Source organism: Rhinoraja longicauda, chromosome 15 (genome assembly GCF_053455715.1).
Source record: "Rhinoraja longicauda isolate Sanriku21f chromosome 15, sRhiLon1.1, whole genome shotgun sequence".
Taxonomy (NCBI): domain Eukaryota; kingdom Metazoa; phylum Chordata; class Chondrichthyes; order Rajiformes; family Arhynchobatidae; genus Rhinoraja; species Rhinoraja longicauda.
Genome location: NC_135967.1, coordinates 47,784,288 through 47,804,085, shown reverse-complemented (window position 1 = coordinate 47,804,085; position 19,798 = coordinate 47,784,288). Strand labels below are relative to the sequence as shown.

The 19,798-nt window shown below is 43.5% G+C and overlaps 1 protein-coding gene across 1 annotated transcript in view; it reads left to right on the top strand.

Moving 5' to 3' along the window:
* The window catches only part of LOC144600448 (sodium- and chloride-dependent neutral and basic amino acid transporter B(0+)-like), a 50,332-nt gene extending 44,392 nt beyond the window's left edge, over positions 1 to 5,940 (top strand). The window contains exons 10-14 of the mRNA XM_078412057.1: positions 400 to 518; positions 1,891 to 1,990; positions 4,429 to 4,538; positions 4,636 to 4,806; positions 5,803 to 5,940. Of these exons, the coding sequence (XP_078268183.1) occupies positions 400 to 518; positions 1,891 to 1,990; positions 4,429 to 4,538; positions 4,636 to 4,806; positions 5,803 to 5,940 (638 nt within the window). The remainder of the gene's footprint in view (positions 1 to 399; positions 519 to 1,890; positions 1,991 to 4,428; positions 4,539 to 4,635; positions 4,807 to 5,802) is intronic.
* Positions 5,941 to 19,798: the final 13,858 nt, after the last annotated feature.

Sequence of the window (19,798 nt, the reverse complement as noted above, 5' to 3'; positions counted from 1 at the left end):
ACTACCTACCTATGACAGTTTCAAGGAACTATGATGTGCACTCCTAGATACCTCTGGTCTACGACACTCCCCAACCCCTGCCTTTCACTTTGAAGGTCCTGCCCTGGTTTGACTTCCCAATTTGCAACACCTTGCACTTGTATTAAACTTCATTAATCATTCCTCAGCCCATTTGTCCAACTGATCAAGATCCTGCTGTAACTTTTGAAAACCATCTTCGCTATCTACAATATCACCCATTTTATTGTTATCTTTAAACTTACTAATCATGCCTTGTACATTCTCATCCAAATCGTTGATATAAACCACAAACAGCAATGGGCCCAGTACTGATCCCTGAGTCATACCACTAATCACAGGCTTATAATTCTAACCTGATTTAACATTTTGTTTCATCAGAAACAATTTTAACATCCCTTATGGACCAGTACCCCAAGCATCTGCAATCAAAACGCCTTTTGCTGACGGCTGGTGCTAGCGTATTGCTATTTCTCCTCGGCCTTGTGTATGTAACACAGGTAGGTTGTCCACTACGTGTCCATGTGTGGTTGCAAGAGGGAGCCTCAATGTGGAGGAATATCAGAGGGAAAGGGAAATTCAGAGTTCGAAAATTGAAATAATATTTTAGGGTTCTGTAGAAGCTGGGCAGGCCAGAGGAGCTCAAACATCTGGGATGCTCTGGGAGTTATCTCGAGTTGGTCTGAAGAAAAGTCTCCTATCCATGTTCTCCAAAGATGCTGCCTGACACACAAAGTTACTACATCACTTTGTGTCTTTTTTTTTTGTTAACCAGCATCTGCAGTTACTTGCATCTCCAAATGGAGTTATTTGCAAGGCAGGTACAAAATTGGTTATTCAGCTTAAATGATGCGATTTTAAACACTAATGGGTTGAAGTGTAGCCCCCAATGAGGGTGTGAAATGGACTGTTGTCAGTTATCCCCATGAAGAAATAGGGAGGGTCAATGAAAAGAGGTAAGTTACAATGAAAGACAAGTCTACTCAGCTTGATGTCATCTGGGAAACTGAAATGCTGAATGCCAGAGGTGGTTGATGGAATGCACAAATGCGTCTTGTTCACGTTGATGCTTTGGGTCAGTGAACCCAAAAAGGAAGCAGACGTTGGCTCTCTGACCAAATCCATAGACCGGTTTCTGTTTCCATTAATACTGCTTTACTGAATGTGTATCTCCAGCATTTCCTGTTTATGTTTTAAAGTATGTTTGCTCTAAATCATGAATGCTCCAAGTATTGACATGAGGGAACAAGAACAATGGTCTTCTGTGCTATTTTTTGGTCTCTCAATTTCAAAAGAAATCTTCTGTTTTATGAGACCTGTGAAGAACGGTTGATCGATTCTCAGCATGGACTCAGTGGCCAAAGAGCATATTTTCATCGTGTATCTTTACACTAAACTAAACAGCTACACATCTGATCCCAGAATATAATGCAATAAATCCCAGGGTAGTGTAGGAGAATCAAGAACCAGAGGACATCGGTTTAAGACAAGCGGGGAATGACTTAATAGGAACTTGAGGGCCAACTTTTTGTGGTGTGTATATAGAACAAGCTGCCAAAGGACGTAGTTGAGGCAAATAGCATGACATTTAAAAAGACATTTAGACTTGTGCGTGGATACAAAATGTTTAGAGCGATATGGGCTAAATGTGAGCAAATGGGACTTGCTTTAATGGGACGTCTTGGTTGGCATAGACTATTTGGGCATACGGACTGTTTCCGTGCTACATGATTGTGATTCTAATAAATGAATATGAAGCAATGTGGGGTTGAGTGGTTTGTAGTAAAATTAATCCTCCTAGCTTTATATTTTGGAACTTTGAATGTTTGGGATTCCTCTTGAAATATTTTCTAATTTTCCATTTAACTTCAGGCTGGAATTTACTGGATTCATTTGACCGATTATTTCTGTACTGGATGGATTCTCATTACAGTCGCTTTGCTGGAACTCATCGGTGTAAGCTGGATATATGGTATGCACAACATAAAAAGCATTGAAACAAATCAATTCATTAAATTGCAAAGTATGTGTGGGGTCATATAACATGGAAGGTTCACTGGCCCAACGTGTCCATGCTAACTAAGAGGTCCCACCTAAGCCTGTCCCATTTGCCCGCGTTTGGCCTAAAACTGTCTAAACCTTTCCTATCTGATCTTCAGAGGAAACAAAACAGCTTCAGGAGCCTTTGATACTTTAAGATGTTTGGGTAATGAAGAAGCTCTTTAAAGTATTTTTCTCAAGTGGTTCCTGAGGCCAATATGTGACAGGGAGTGAGTCATAAGATCTTACAGTGTTCAACGTCGAGTCCAATTCAGATTTTGTTCAGATGGAGGATAAAGAGGCACGATAAAGTAGCCTCTGCTGAGGACTGATCAATCAGTGTCGGAGAGGGAAGATCAGAGGATATGAGGACCAAAGGAAGGCACGGGGCAGAAATGATAGGGATTGGGTAATTCAAGAGAATATAAGGAACCAATCTTGGTATGTATCCTTTTACAACCATTCCCTCCCTGCAAGACAAGACACGACGGTTTACCAATTTTTACAATTGTAGTGATACATCATTGAATTGAAACATTAACTCTCTTTCTTTCTTTGTCCAATTTGAAAGGTTCCTGGGATTTCTGTTGTTGTACCCTTGTATAAGCTCCCCTGATCTTTTGCTCATCCTGCTCAATACGTTCACTGACATCCATAGGGGTCCGCATGCACTGGGAAGGTATTTTATCAGAACCCTCAATGTGTCCTCTTTGAAAACCTCCTGCTCTGACAAGGGTTTACTTTCAGAAAACCCTGTTTCCAGTCCAATGTTGGACCATTGCTAAGAACTGAAGGGCCAACGTGTTAAATCATTGTTATGAGCAATGCTAACACCAATCCAGGTTCTGCAGAAGTGGTTGCTGACGTGCATGGTATTATCCTTGAATGCGCACTATCATATTTTGTACCTCGATGGAAACAGTAAGTACCAAACTACACCTTTTCTGACAGGAAAGGGATAAAAATCTCGCAACTGCTATATTCTTGTTAGGCTGATCAATGGAAAGCTTGTCAATCTTTAAAATAACACATCTTCCTCTGTACAAACCCATTTCTGCACTGTGTAACTCTGACTCTATGGCTGTGTCCCAGTGAGGAGCAGATGAACAGTCAGCAGGAATGATAGTACTGGGTGTGAACTACACAAAGCAAAGTTGCTGTAAATATTGATGGGAAAACTATAGTGAATTTGCAAAAATCCTGTGTATTGCAGAATGACATGCATTGTGCAATATCTCAATGTCGGAATGGAGGATCTTCAACTGCCTTGTTAGTCGTCTTCTCAGATATTTGCTTTTCCATCTCCCTCTGAGTGCTTGGGGCCTGGACACATAGTATTGCTTTTTCTACCCAGCTGTCTATCTAATGTGACATCCCAGTGTCTGGGAATATTAAGCTGATATTCCTGCCCCTTCAAGGCAAACTTCAGTAATGGCAACAATATCACACTCTGAGCTCTGTGACTGCTCTCACTTTGTCCCCGTTATTTCTAAAGCTTCTTGAACTAAAGGGAACACATTTAAGCAGATCCACGTTAAGTTTCTTTCTTTCCAGACTTTGTTTCCTCCGATATCTAAACTTAATCTCAGCATCTCCAGTCTCTTGTGCCTCCATACTCTCCTGTTTTCTGAGAAGATTTCCTAAATCCCTCTATTCTATATCCAATGTTGCCTCTCTCCATTCTGAACCTGCTGTCTTCTTTACTTCCTCCTTTCAATTGCTTTGAGCTCTCCGAAATGGTCCAGTTAGCCTCTCAACAAAGATATTGGTCTTGGACCTGCTGAAGTACAATCCTATACATGTCCTGGATCCCAGGAGTTTCAGACTTCACTTCTGCACCTTGTCTTCATCCATACATTCATTTGGACCTACTTCTTATAAAATACAGAAAAAATGGGGAATAGTAGGTAATGAAAACTCTGGACTAAACATCCAGAGGCATGAGATCAAACCCAGCACAGAAGATAGGTGTAAACTCAATGAAATAATCTGCACCTGAAAAAGCCTGCTGGTAACTTTACAGATGGCCGTGACGCCACCAGATTGTCATAAAATCCCATTCAGAAATCTGGTCTACATATGACTCCAGACCCTCAATACCCTCCAAAGTGGGTTCACAGCTACTTCATCATGTCAAACATACTATGTAACAACATTGGGAATAACATCATCTCCAGGACTGAGCTCACTACCACCTTCTCATGGACTGTTGGAGAAGGACCTTCTGCTGACTGGTTGGCACAGAAAAAAAAAGCTTTTAACAAGGCAATAAACTGAACTGAAATAGTTGACTTTAGCATGGTGACATCAACACACCATGAGAAACAAAAACAAGTGATTTTAGTATCTCTGCTTTCCTATTGTCCACAGGGGTAAACAGATTTATCAAGGACATTGAGATGATGATTGGGGAGAGGAGCTGGGTGTTCTGGCTGTGGTGGAAAGTGTGCTGGTGTTTTATCTCGCCGTGTTTGCTGGTGGTAAGGTCACATCTTCTAATGATTTTAAACTGAAAATAATTGAACCACTGGCAATCATTCATTTTCTGATCTATCTCTGCAAAATCATTTAAAACAGGTAATCTTAGCCTGGTCTTTGGCGACATTCACCCCACCAACATTCGGATCCGTTCAGTACCCGGTCTGGGCAATAGCACTTGGCTGGTGTACGATCACCGTCTGCATTATGTGGATCCCCATCATTGCCATTGTGAGAGTTTTCCAAGCTGAGGGCTCCACATTGTACCAGGTGAGGAAACACCTTAACATCTTTCAAAGAGCAAATCCATGTCACTAAGATGAATGTAGTTGTTTTATTCAATATCTTGGGGAGGAAGGTGCTGAGGTCACTGGGCTGTGAAATGCTTCACCTGTTTAATGGAGGAATGGGATGAATATTTGTAAAGGATGGACACAAAATGATGAGACATTGGGTGGAGGGGTGAAGCTTCACAATGAGGTCCCAGGATGAATGGCCTTTTTCTTGTGCTGTATAATCAGTGAAAGCTCCGAGAGTGATTTCAGAGTATTGGTTCTGAATTGAGTTTGGGCTCCAAATGCTGCCCAGACTCTGAGCCCACTGTTCTTTGTGTGATGCTTGGGTTGGTACAGGTCAGTCAGTCTGGTCTGGTTCACACTGCATATGGTATAACATGATCAGCCATGATCACATTGAATGGCGGTGCTGGCTCGAAGGACCGAATGACCTACTCCTGCACCTATTGTGTATTAACCCTGACTGGGGGTCCCAGTTCTCATCTCCACATGAAACCAGAGTTCAGGAAGATGAGGAGAGATATGGGGCAGTGACAGAGCTGCCTGACTGAAGCACATAACTGATTCTGATATCTGATGTCCCATGCCACAGATACAATAGGTCAATTTAAGAAGCTTTTGGATAGACACATCGAGATGCAGGGAATGAAGGGATATGGATCATGTGCAGGCAGAGGAGATTGATTTAACTGGACATCATGTTCAGCACAGGCACTGTGGGTTGACACGCCTGTTTGTGTGCTGCACTATTCTGCGTTCTATGTTCTATTTAGATTATCTCAATGCAGTCTATGAATGGAACCTTGGACATCAGAGTTGCATCCTATGATAAATATACACGCTTCATATAAGCTGCCATGTCTTGGAATGAAGCAACTCCTGATTGGGTTCTAGGCTGATCCTGGTTGTAAGTTAATGGTGGAAAAAAATCAAATATAATGTATGAAATGTTTCTCGTTTCTATTTGTAGAAACTTTCTGCTGCTTGCAAATCAGCTCCTGATTGGGGTCCGTATTTGGAACGGCACAGAGTGGGAAGATACCGAAACAAGCGCGATCCCGCTGATTCCCCGAACACTATGGAACTTCTTACTGACCATAAAGTGTGAACTATTGGGAGGAAACCCATTGTCACCAGTGATACTGCATGCCTTCATTTTATAGTCTGTTAAATGATTCTTAGTCACCTTGAAGCTGTGCACTATGATATTTCCATATTGGAAAAAAGGTTCTGATGGACTATCCTATCGATGCCTCCAATAATTTTATATGCTGTTATCAGGAATCTCCTCAACCTCTGGCACACTAGTGAAAACAATCACAGTCTCTCCAACCTCTCCTTGTAGCTAATACTCCTTAATCCAGGCATCTTCTTGGTAAAGAAACCTCCACACCCTTTCTGTATTGGGGCGACCAAAACTATATGCAATATTCCATATGTGGCCTAACCAAACTCGTATAAACCGTGACTACATAATTCTTGACTCTTACATTCAATACCCCCTTGTAGGATGGTGTTTACCACCAACGATATAGAGAGCAGGAGAATTGAGGAGGCAGTCACACTGGCAGAACCAAAGAACCAAGGAATCCAATTTGGGTCCACTGTTGTTTGTCATTTACATTAATGATCTGGATGATGGTGTGGCAAATTGGATTAGTAAATATGCAGATGATACTAAGATAGGTGGAGTAGTTGATAGTGAGGTAGATTTTCAAAGTCTACAGAGAGACTTGGGCCTTTTGGAAGGGTGGGCTGAAAGATGGCAGATGGAGTTTAATGCTGATAAGTGTGAGGTGCTGCATTTTGGTAGGACAAATCAAAATAGGACGTACAGGGTAAATGGTAGGGAATTGAGGAATGCAGTGGAACAGAGGGATCTGGGAATAACTGTGCATTGTTCCCTGAAGGTGGAATCTCATGTGGATAGGGTGGTGAAGAAGGCGTTTGGTATGCTTGCCTTTATAAATCAGAGCATCGAGTATAGAAGTTGGGATGTAATGTTGAAATTGTACAGGGCATTGGTGAGGCCAAATCTGGAGTATGGTGTGCAGTTCTGGTCGCCAAATTATAGGAAGGATGTCGACAAAATGGAGAGGGTACAGAGGAGATTTACTAGAATGTTGCCTGGGTTTCAGCACTTAGGCTACAGAGAGAGGTTGAACAGGTTGGGTCTTTATTCTTTGGAGCGTAGAAGGTTGAGGGGGGACTTGATAGAGGTTTTTAAAATTTTGAGAGGGACGGACAGAGTTGACGTGGGTAGGCTTTTCCCTTTGAGAGTGGGGAAGATTCCAACAAGGGGACATAGCTTCAGAATTGAGGGACAAAGGTTTAGGGGTAACATGAGGGGGAACTTCTTTACTCAGAGGGTGGTGGCTGTATGGAATGGGCTTCCGGTGGAAGTGGTGGAGGCTGGCTCGATTTTATTATTTAAGAGTAATTTGGATAGGTTTATGGATAAGAGGGGATTAGAGGGTTATGGTCTGAGTGCAGGTAGATGAGACTAGGTCAGGGAGAATGGTCGGCGTGGACTGGTAGGGCCGGACAGGCCTGTTTCCATGCTGTAGTTGTTATATGTTATATGTTATATGTTAATTCCAAGTCCCATTCACTGGAGTTCCTATCATTTTACTTTATTCGTGTTTATCAGTTATTGATAGTTCACAGTGCAAATTAAACCAAAAAACATCAGAAACCAAACCAAATTAACACAGAAAACCATGGCAGATGCTGCATGAAATGCAAACAATCACTTTGTGCCCTTCTCTAGTGCCTGTCCTCAACATATGTTTGCTTGTCATAGTACTTCACAATGCTATAGTGTTCATAGTACAATAATCAAAATGATCAAAAGCTAGTAAATTCTCTTATTCACAAAATGCTGGAGTAACTCAGCAGGTCAGGCAGCATCTTGGGAGAGAAGGAATGGGTGACGTTTCGAGTAGAAACCCTTCTTCAGACTGAAGAAGGGTCTCGACCCGAAACGTCACCCATTCCTTCTCTCCCGAGATGCTGCCTGACCTGCTGAGTTACTCCAGCATTTTGTGAATAAATCGATTTGTACCAGCATCTGCAGTTATTTTCTTATAATGCTAGTAAATTCTCAATCGTTTGAAAACACTGTAACCTATGTAAAATGTTAGAAAGTTGCATTTTTGAATTACATTCCAGATGATCAAACATCGTATGTCTGGAGGATTTGTTTGCTTACACATGACAATGTAAGATTAATTAGTCTCAACAAACACAGAGCAGCACATGCATTTTCCTACCAGAAATGTAACCTATTGTGACTATTATAACTGTCTTTCTACCCAAAACACGATTGCAGTTTATGTTTATTATTGTAACGTGTATCGAGGTACAGTGAAAAGCTTTGTTTGGCATGCTATCCTATCAGATCAGATAATACTATACAAAAGTAAAATCAGGCTAAACTCAACCACAATCGGTAAAGTAAAGTAAAAAGTAAGAGTGTAGAATCTAGTTCAGCATTAGTTTAATTTAGAGATACAAGTTGCTGACAATTGATCACCCATTCATACCAGTTCTATGTTATACCACTTTCTCTTCAACTCCCTACATATTAGGGGCATTTTACAGAGGACAAATAATCTACAAACCTATGTCTTTGGGATGTGGGAAGAAACCGGAGCATCCGGAGGAAACCCATGCGGTCACAGGGAGTACGTGCAAACTTCACACAGCACCCATGGTTGAGATCGAATGCGTTTCTCTGGCGCTGTGAGGCAGCAGCTCGACCAGCTGTGCCACCGCAGCATTGTTGCGCACCAGTTCCATAGACAATGTCCAATTTCCACGTTGCAGGAGCGCTGTATTGGACGGTACCTTAGCTTATGGAAGAATCGTTCAAAAGCCTGAAAACAGTGAGGAAGCAGCTGTCCCTGAGTCCAGTGGTGCACGCTTTCAAGTTTATATATCATCTGGTGGGACAAGTCTTTGAAAATGTTGTCAGTTTTGTGAAGCGTAGATGGAGTCGATAGTGAGGAGTGTGGTTCATATGATTTCTGCAATTTCTTGCAGTGTTGGACAAAGCCGTTCCCAAACCAAGCTGTGATGCAACCCAACAGTATGCTTTCTGTGGTGTATCTGTGGAAGTTTGTAAGAGTAATTAAGTTAAATTTAAGTTAAATAAGTTAAATTTCTTCAGTCTCCGAAGGAAGTAGACGCATCAGTTTGCCTTCTTGGCTGTTGCTTCAATGTGGTTGGTGCACGACAGATTGGTGGTAATATTAACAACAAGGAACTTGAAGCTCTCAACCATTTCCATTTCAGCAACATTGAAGGGGGGGATGTGGGGGTTAGTTAAAAGTTAACTAAAATTGGGAAATTCAATGTTCATACCTTTGTGTTGTGAGCTACCCAGGTGTGATTAAGTTCTCTATCATATCATTAAGCTCTTTATCTCCTTCCTGCACTCTATCTCATCATTGTTTGTGATTTAGTCATCTGCAAACTTGTAGATGGAGTTAGAACCGAATTTGGCCGCGCAGTTGTGAGTGTATAGAAAGTATAGTAGGAGGCTGAGAAAGCAACTTTATGGGGCACCAATGTTGAGAATTATAGTGAAGATGTTATCGACTATCTTCACTGATTGTGGTCTATGGGTCAGTGAAAGTGTAACCATCGAAACCACAAAAGTGTGGCTTTGAAATATTTTAAAAGTTGTGCATGATAGTTAACATAGATACCAGATACGAGAGGGAGAGATAAGAAGCTCAGAGAGGGGTAAGGAGAGGGCAGTGACACACTGTTAAAGTAAAGTAGAAACTGCAACTACAATTGTTCTGGCTAGAGAGGTTTTACCTTGAAAGTAAGAACTATCAGCCCTAGTATGGTGCAGTAGAAGGAAAACATGATTAATTACCATGATTAATTGTCTCGTGATATTACCAGAATGGTATTGAGCATGCAGAGAGTTCAGCTGGTGGGTCAGAGAGGAAGCACATCAGAGAAGGGTATCCTTGTGTCAGCTGTTACATTAAAGTAATTGTCACCCCCCAAATTAATATAAAGAATAAGGAATTCTACTCTTTTCTAATTTGGATTCTTGGACATGGTTTCTGCATGGTAAGCAGTAATTCAGCTACTGGACCATTTTAAACATTGTAGGCAGGCAAACACCAGTCCTATGAATCTAGCACTCCAAGTAAGAGGATCATCGTGTAAGCAATGGAATAGTGACATTGTTTATTGCTACTGTAAATTATCTCTCAGCAGGGACTGGATTGGGATATCTGGCAGAAAGCATTACAAATGGTAGTTTCAGGGAAGTCGTAGCACTTCAGGTTCAGCCAGATAACTGGGTGGTGGCCAGGGGAGGCAGGTAGATACTGTAGGGAGGAGGCATGAAGGTACTGTAGGTATCCCCGGTGGCAATTCGCATGGCTAACAAGTGTACCATTTTGGATATTGCTCAGGGGCAGGGATAGCCTTTTAAGGAAAGCAGTTCAGTGGCACCACAACTATCTGAGTTGAACCGCAGAGCATGCCAAAGCCTCAGCTAGCAATAGTGATAGGAGACTCTATCAGCAGGGTCACAGCTAGGCATGGCTGATCCAGGAATGAGGTCTTTGTCCATTGGGGTTTCTTCTGGGGCAGAGGTGAGCTGTACAAAAGAAACAGGTTGCATCTAAACTAAAGGGATCAATAATATCCTTGCAGAGAGGTTCACTAATGCCACTTGGGAGAGTATAAACTAGCCTGGAATGGGAGTGATACCCAAAGTGAGGGTGTATCAGATGAGAAATATAAAGCTTATCGAGAAATTAAAGCTAGCCAGGAGACTGCATTTATTATATTGCAGGATACATTACAGGTAAGGCAGATGGACTCAGTTCGTGGAGTGGCACATGGGATTTTGATATTATAACTCTTAAAAAACATAGTTGAGAGATTGGCTGGGATGGCAGCTCAACGTTCTGGGTACAGATGCTTCTGGCATGACAGAGGTGGAGGTAAGAGAGGGGGAGTTGCACAACAGATTAAGGAGACTATCACAGCATTACATTGAGAGGATATTCCAGAGGGAATGTCCTAGTCATAGAGCAAGGAAACAAATCCTTCAGCCCCATTCGTCCAAGATGTCCCATCCATGCTAGAAACAAAGCTTTTCACTCTACCAAGGTACACATGACAGTAATAAACGAAAACCTGGAATCCCTTTATTTTGCAAGAACCGTGATCCTTCAAATTACAAATTGACACTGTACATAGGACTATTATTAACAAAATTCCCTCCTGAGGCAGCAGTCAGTTCTTGATAGACATTGGGTTATGAGGTTCTGCAGGAAGTTCTAAGCATTGTTATAGATCAGCACTCATGAGTACAAAACCTCTGGCGCCACTGGGCAGCACAGTGGCGCGGCGGTAGAGTTGCTGCCTTACAGCAAATGCAGTGCCGGCGACCCAGGTTCGATCGTGACTATGGGTGCTGTCTGTACGGAGTTTGTACGTTCTCCCCGTGACCTGCGTGGGTTTTCTCCGAGATCTTCAGTTTCCCCCACACTCCAAAGGGTATAGGAATGTAGGTTAATTGGAATGTAGGTTAATTAACTCAGTGGCGCAAACAGCATCTGTGCTGGTGATGGCTGACAAATTGAATCGAGACCGTGCATTAGGGCGAGGAATGTGCTCAAGGATTAACGTCTTGCTCAAAGATTAACGTCAGGACTATGTACTCTGTACAAAGGTGCTCTAACGAGCACAATATTTATGGCATTGAGTAGGATCTACCATTATTCATTGCAGCTGCCTAAAGTCAAAGGGAGTTGAGAATAAACCAGCTGACATATTTCTGCTTAGCATTCCAGAGAGATTAGGTAGAAATACAGATCTGCCTGGGATGTACACTCTGCTGTGGCAGGGTACATACTGGCCAGGAGAGTTTCGGGTGGTCCTGGTGCAATGCAGGGATTACCTCAACGTCAGATTCAACACCGCATTAACACTTTGAAAATTGACTGTCAATATTTTTTATTAATTAAGTGTTCTGTCATTCAACCTGCTGCTCTTGTGGTCAGTTTCAGCTTGGTCCATGGTTGATTAGAGCATATTAATTCCAACAGTGTAAGGTTAACACAAATGCCTGCTCGATGTCAATGATCATCAGAACATGTTTAAAAAAACATGAACATGTTTAAAAGAGAGCCCTGAGAGGTGTGGATGGTTTGAGGATCTTTATGCATGATTTTCATGACCTTTCAATGGAGTTGTAAATGCTCCCAAATTTGATGGCTACTAAATGGAAAAGTTTAATGTTTCTGTGATGAATGTGCTTGTGTTTGGGTCTGTCAATGACTATTTCAGCCATTTCCCACTCCCCACATCGCTGCCAACGATGCTCACTGTCTTCTCACTCTGCTTGCTCATGTTATTAAAAGTCTTGGAGCTTTTACATGGAACAGTACAGAATAGAAACAGACCCTGGTTGCCCACAATATTTGTGCTAACCATGATGCCAATTTTCCCTATACATTGTGTATATGTGTATATCTCTCCATTCCCTTCCTGTTCACATGAATGTCTAAATGCCTTGTATCACATCTGCTTCTATCACTTATTATGTCATTAGTGATAGGAGCAGCATTAGGCCATTCGGCCCATCAACTCTACTCCGCCATTCAATCTTGGCTGATTTATCTTCCTCCTAACCCCATTCTCCTGCCCCCTCCCCATGACCCCTGACACCCATACTCATCAAAAATTCTGGCAGTGGGTTATACACACATCTACAATCTGTGTAAAAGAAATTGCCTCGTAAATTTCCTTTTAAACTTATACCTCTCCATTTAAGCTATCCCTCCAGTATTTGATATTTCCACGATAAAACCTCCCTTTACAGATACTCTAATTCAGGCAATATCCTGGTGAACATATTTTGTGCTCTCTCCAAAAACCTCTGCATCCTTCCTTCAATGTAATGACCAGAACTGCACACAATACTCCAAATGTGGCTCTGCCAAAGTTTTACACATCTGTGGCATGATTTCCTGACTTTTATTCTCAACACGCTATCCAATGAAGGAAAATATACTGTACGCCTCCGATACCATCTTATCTACTCAAGCTGCCACTATCAGGGAGTTATGGACCTGCAAAACCCCTCTGTACATCAATATGTCAAAGGGTTCTGTCATTTTTTGTATGATTTCAACTTACATTTCACCTCCAAAAGTGCAACATCTCTCTTTTGTCCCGATTACACATCTGCCATTTCCCTACCCATATTTCTAACCAGTCTGTATCCAGCAATATCTTTTGACCTTTTCCTCATTATCTGCAACTCTACAATTTTTTATATTGATTGCAAATTTACTGATCAGTAAAGGTTTAGTTTTAATCAGTTATATGTGTCACAAACAGAAGACCCAACAAGAATCCTTGAGAAACACCACTGGTCACAGTCCCCCAGTCGAATAACACTTCTTCTCTACTACCGCTGTTTTCTAAGGCCAGGCATATTTCTTAACAATCTATAAGATTTGAGAACGCGAGGTAAAAGAGCCGCTCGGAGGTAGTGATCATAATATGATTTGTTTTAATTTGCAATTTGAGAGGGAGAAGGTTAAATTGGAAATGTCAGTGTTGCAGTTGAACAAAGGGGCCAATGAAGGCATGAGAGAGGAGCTGGCCGAGGTTGACTGGAAAGGGATCATAGCAGGGATGACGGTGGAACAGCAAAGACAGGAATTTCTGGGCATAATCCGGAAGATACAGGATCATTTCATTCCAAAGCAGAAGAAAGATTCTAAGGGGAGTAGGAGGCAACCGTGGCTGACCAGGGAAGTTAGAGATGGAATAAAACTAAAAGAAAAGATGTACACAGCAAAGAGTAGCAGGAAGCCACAGGATTGGGAAACTTTCAAAGGACAACAGAAGGTAACAAAACGGGAAATATGGGCTGAAATGATAGAGAACGAGGGGAAGCTAGCCAAGAATATAAAGAAGGACAGTTATTAAAGATGTGATAGCATCACATTTGGAAAGTGGTGAAATCATCGGACAAAGTCAGCATGGATTTACCAAAGGCAAATCATGTCTGACGAATCTTATAGAATTTTTCGAGGATGTAACTAGTAGAGTGGATAAGGGAGAACCAGTCGATGTGTTATATCTGGACTTTCAGAAGGCCTTCGACAAGGTCCCACATAGCAGATTGGTGTACAAACTTAAAGCACACGGTATTGAGGGTTCAGTGTTGAGGTGGATAGAAAATTGGTTGGCGGACAGGAAGCAAAGAGTAGGAATAAACGGGTCCTTTTCGGAATGGCAGGCAGTGACTAGTGGGGTACCGCAAGGCTCAGTGCTGGGACCCCAGTTATTTACAGTGTATATTAATGATTTGGACGAGGGAATTGAATGCAACATCTCTAAGTTTGCAGATGACACGAAGCTGGGTGGCAGTGTTAGCTGCAAGGAGGATGCTAGGAGGCTGCAGAGTGACTTGGATAGATTAGGCGAGTGGGCAAATGCATGGCAGATGCAATATAATGGGGATAAATGTGAGGTTATCCACTTTGGCGGCAAGAACAGGAAAGCAGAGTATTACCTGAATGGTGACCGATTGGGAGAAGGGGAGATGCAACGTGACCTGGGTGTCATGGTGCATCAGTCATTGAAAGCAAGCATGCAGGTGCAGCAGGCAGTGAAGAAAGCGAATGGTATGTTGGCATTCACAGCAAGAGGATTTGAGTTTAGGAGCAGGGAGGTTCTGCTGCAGTTGTACAGGGCCTTGGTGAGACCGCACCTGGAGTATTGTGTGCAGTTTTGGTCTCCTAACCCGAGGAAAGACGTTCTTGCCTTAGAGGGAGTACAGAGAAGGTTCACCAGATTGATCCCTGGGATGGCGGGACTTTCATATGAGGAAAGACTGGATAGACTGGGCTTGTACTCGCTGGAATTTAGAAGACTGAGGGGGGATCTTATAGGAACATATAAAATTCTTAAGGGGTTGGAGAGGCTAGATGCGGGAAGATTGTTCCCGATGTTGGGGGAGTCCAGAACCAGGGGTCACAGCTTAAGGATAAGGGGGAAGTCTTTTAGGACCGAGATGAGAAAACATTTCTTCACACAGAGAGTGGTGAGTCTGTGGAATTCTCTGCCACAGAAGGTGGTTGAGGCCAGTTCATTGGCTATATTTAAGAGGGAGTTAGATGTGGCCCTTTTTGCTAAAGGGATCAAGGGGTATGGAGAGAAGGCAAGTACAGGCTACTGAGCTGGATGATCAGCCATGATCATATTGAATGGCGGTGCACGCTCGAAGGGCCGAATGGCCTACTCCTGCACCTATTTTCTATGTTTCTATGTTTCTAAGCTTCTTTAGATATGTTAAGAGAAAAAGATTAGCAAAGACAAATGTGGGTCCCTTGAAGGCAGACATGGGTGAAATTATTATAGATAACAAGGAAATGGCAGACGAGTTGAACAGGTTCTTTGCATTGTCTTCACTAAGGAAGACACAAACAATCTCCCAGATGTACTAAAGGACAGTGGATCTAGGGGGGTTAGAGGAACTGAAAGAAATTTGCATTAGGCGAGAAATAGTATTGGGTAGACAGAGGGGACTGAAGGTTGATAAATCCCCAGGGCTTGATGGTCGGCATCCCAGGGTACTCAGGGAGGTGGCTCTAGAAATAGTGGATGCATTGGTGATCATTTTCCAATATTCAATAGATTCAGGATCAGTTCCTGTGTATTGGAGGATGTTATCCCACTTTTCAAGAAAGGAGCGAGAGACCAGTTACAGACCAGTTAACCTGACATCGGTGGTGGGGAAGATGCTGGAGTCAATTATTAAAGAGGTAATAACGGTGCATTTGGATAGCAGTAAAAGGATAAGTCCAAGTCAGCATGGATCTATGAAAAGGAAATCATGCTTGACCAATCTTCTGGAATTTTTTGAGGATGTGAGAAGTGAAATGGATGAAGGTGAGCCAGTGGATGTAGTGTATCTAGACTTTCAGAAAGCCTTTGATAAGGTCTCACACGGGAGATAGGTGAGCAAAATTAGAGAACATAGTATTGGGGGTAGGGTGTTGACATGGATAGAGAATTGGTTGGCAGACAGGAAGCAAAGAGTAGGAGTAAATGCGTCCTTTTCAGAATGGCAGGCAACGGCGAGTGGAGTGCTGCAAGGCTCGGTGTTGGGGCCGCAACTATTCATATCTATTAATGATTTGGATGAAGAAATTAGAAGTAACACTAGGAAGTTTGCAGATGACACAAAGCTGAGTGGCAGTGTGAACTGCGAAGAGGATGTTAGCAGGTTGCAGGGTAACCTGGATAAGTTGAGTAAGTGGGCAGATGCATGGCAGATGCAGTATAACGTAGATAAATGTGAGGTTATTCACTTTGGCGGCAAAATCAAGGAGGCAGATTATTATCTCAATGGTGTCAGGTTAGGTAAGGGGGAAGTGCAGCAAGACCTGGGTGTCCTTGTACACCAGTCACTGAAAGTTGGCGTGCAGGCACAGCAGGCAATGAAGAAAGCTAATGGCATGCTGGCCTTCATAACAAGAGGATTTCAGTATAGGAGTAAAGAGGTTCTTCTGCATTTGTATAGGGCCCTGCTAAGACCACATCTGGAGTATTGTGTACAGTTTTGGTCTCCTAATTTGACATCCCTGTAATTGATGCAGTGCAGCGTAGGTTCACGAGATTGATCCCTGGGATGGCAGGACTGTCATATGAGGAAAGATTGAAAAGATTAGGCTTGTATTCACTGGAGTTTAGAAGGATGAGAGGGGATCTTATAGAGACATATAAAATTTAGAAGGATGAGAGGGGATCTTATAGAGACATATAAAATTATAAAAGGACTGGACAATAGACAATAGGTGCAGGAGTAGGCCATTCGGCCCTTCGAGCCAGCACCGCCATTCAATGTGATCATGGCTGATCATTCTCAATCAGTACTCCGTTCCTGCCTTCTCCCTGTACCCCCTGACTCCGCTATCCTTGAGCTCTATCCAGCTCTCTCTTGAATGGATTCAAAGAATTGGCCTCCACTCCCTTCTGAGGCAGAGAATTCCACAGATTCACAACTCTCTGACTGAAAAAGTGTTTCCTCATCTCTGTTCTAAATGGCCTACCCCATATTCTTAAACTGTGGCCCCTGGTTCTGGACTCCCCCAACATTGGGAACATGTTTCCTGCCTCTAACATGTCCAACCCCTTAATAATCTTATATGTTTCGATAAGATCCCCTCTCATCCTTCTAAATTCCAGTGTATACAAGCCTAGTCACTCCAGTCTTTCAACATATGACAGTCCCGCCATTCCGGGAATTAACCTAGTAAACCTACGCTGCACGCCCTCAATAGCAAGAATATCCTTCCTCAAATTTGGAGACCAAAACTGCACACAGTACTCCAGGTACGGCCTCACTAGGGCCCTGTACAACTGCAGAAGGACCTCTTTGCTCCTATACTCAACTCCTCTTGTTATGAAGACCAACATTCCATTGGCTTTCTTCACTGCCTGTTGTACCTGCATGCTTCCTTTCAGCCATGATCACAATGAATGGCAGTGCTGGCTCGATGGGCCGAATGGCCTCCTCCTGCACCTATTTCCTATGTTTCTATGATATGGGGAGAAGGCAGGCACGGGTTACTGATTGTGGCTGATCAGCCATGATCACAATGAATGGTGGTGCTGGCTCGAAGGGCTGGATGGCCTCTTCCTGCACCTATTTTCTATGTTTCTATAATCTCACCATTTGACCTTTCGCAATTTATTGATCAATTATTTCAGATTATTTATCTTGGTTTCAAAATGCTTGGTGCCAAAGCACAATTTGCACCTTGATGTATGATAACACCATTTTTAAAGGGGACAGCATAATATGCTCCAGCTCCAATCTGAAACTCAAGCACGTTTGCTCAGAGGTTGGTCAATAATTTCCTATCCTTTATAATATCTCTGTCCGTCTGAAGACAAATGCCTTAATGAACTTCACTGCAGGCCTCATAACAATCTAGGTTTAGTTTTATTATTGTTACATGTATTGAAGTACATTGAGAAGCTGTTTTGCATGCTATCCAATCATATGCATCCAATGCATGCTAAACCAAAACACAATTGTCATACTCGAGTATAATAGAGCAAAGGGGAAGATACACAGTGCAGAATATAGTTCTCAGCATTGTAGAATTCGAGACAGAGGCCAAAGTCCGCATTGGGGAAGAGGTGAATCGGACAGTAATCTAGCTTATGTCCGTTCAGACGCCTGATAACAAGATGCTGTCTCTGAGTCTGGTGGTGTGCGCTATCAAGCTTGCACATACCTTGCAATCCTTTGATATTAAGTTTCTGGTTGATTCCTCAATATGTGGGCCATGAGCTATCGCCATTGTACAGCTATCCATCTTTTTATTAAAGTGGAAAGACGAGGTAAATGTCGCTCTTACCTACATTCTATCTGCAACTGCCGACGCCCAGGTGACCAACATGAAGACAAGTAAAATGGATCATAGTGGTGTCCGTGCAGCAGCCTGAGAGCCTCTGGGCGATAAATGAAAGGTCAACTATAACTGGGGGAGGCGTCGACAATGGGAATGGGCCACGGAACACAAGGTGCTGGAGTACGTACCTTAGCGGGTCAGGCAGCTTCTCTGGAGGACGTGGATAGGCAACGTTTCAGGTTGGGACTCGGAGGAGGAAAGGACGGGGTTGGGCGAGGAGAGGAGCAGCGGGAAGAACGCGAGCCGAGGGGCCTGGAGGTCTGCATGGGTAGTAGCAGCGAGCGTTGGAGGTCAGCGACCCTCCTGACGGTGAAGGGCCAGGGAGGAAGGGCTCGACGGCCTTGGAGGAGGAGTGGAGCGTCGAGCCCAAAGAGGAGGAGGAGGAAGAAGACTGGGGAGAGGCCATTCGGCAGCGGGAGCCGAACAGCAGCGAGAGCTAGGCTGGGAGCTGGGGCGGAGGACCAGGGCATGCCACTGCTCAGCGGCCCCAGCCTCCAGATTTTGAGCGCCGGTCAAGTGGAAGCAGAGAGTGGGGAGAAGGGCTGGAGGGCCAGCAGGAGCGACGAGGGGCCGAAGAGCCACAGAAAGCGAGGCAGAGGTGCCGAGCCTGGAGGAGTGAGGAGCACAGGACCGGGAGAGGTGTCAGGACACTCAGAGCGCCAGGAGGGAGCTGGAGACGTGCTGTTGGGTGAAGCCGAATTGCAGCAAAGTGCAGCTGCAGCATTCAACTGCAACACCCTCTCAAATTAGGACTGACGAATTGTTCCACAACAGAAGTCGTTCCAAATATAAAATAGAAGAAAAGGACTAAGACAAAGCTGCACTGAAAGCCATAGTGATTGCTTGCAGCACATGGCGTGGCAACAGTATGGTTCAGGGGTCGTGACCGTGCAATCCCCATTCCTTTTCTCCAGAGATGCTGCCTGAGCCGCTGAGTTACTCAAGCCTTTGTGTCTATCTTTGGTTTAAACCAGCATCTTCCGAATTGTTTATTGTTAGCTGAGGGGAAGGTGACAAAGAGGCATACAAACAGAAAAATTAATCAGGACAGTGAAACTAATCTGAGAACTAGGGAGTCAGGGGGTACGGGGAGAAAGCAGGAACGGGGTACTGATTGAGAATGATCAGTCATGATCACATTGAATCGCGGTGCTGGCTCGAAGGGCCGAATGGTCTCCTCCTGCACTTATTGTCTATTGTTAGGAAGAGACTGAGAGAGAGGATGCAAGGGTTACTTGAAGTTCGAGAAATCAATATCATACCGCTGGGTTTCAATCTAATAAATATGAGGTGCTGCTCCTCCAACTCACATTGGGCCTCACTCACTCTGACAGTGGAGGAGGCCCAGTACAGAAAGGTCAGCGTGGGATAGGGACCCGCTGAAGTAACTCAGCGGGTCAGAGAGCATCTCTGGAGAGAAGGAATAGGCGGCCTTTTGGGTCGAGACCTTTCTTGGAATGGTAGGAGAAGTTAAAGGGTTCA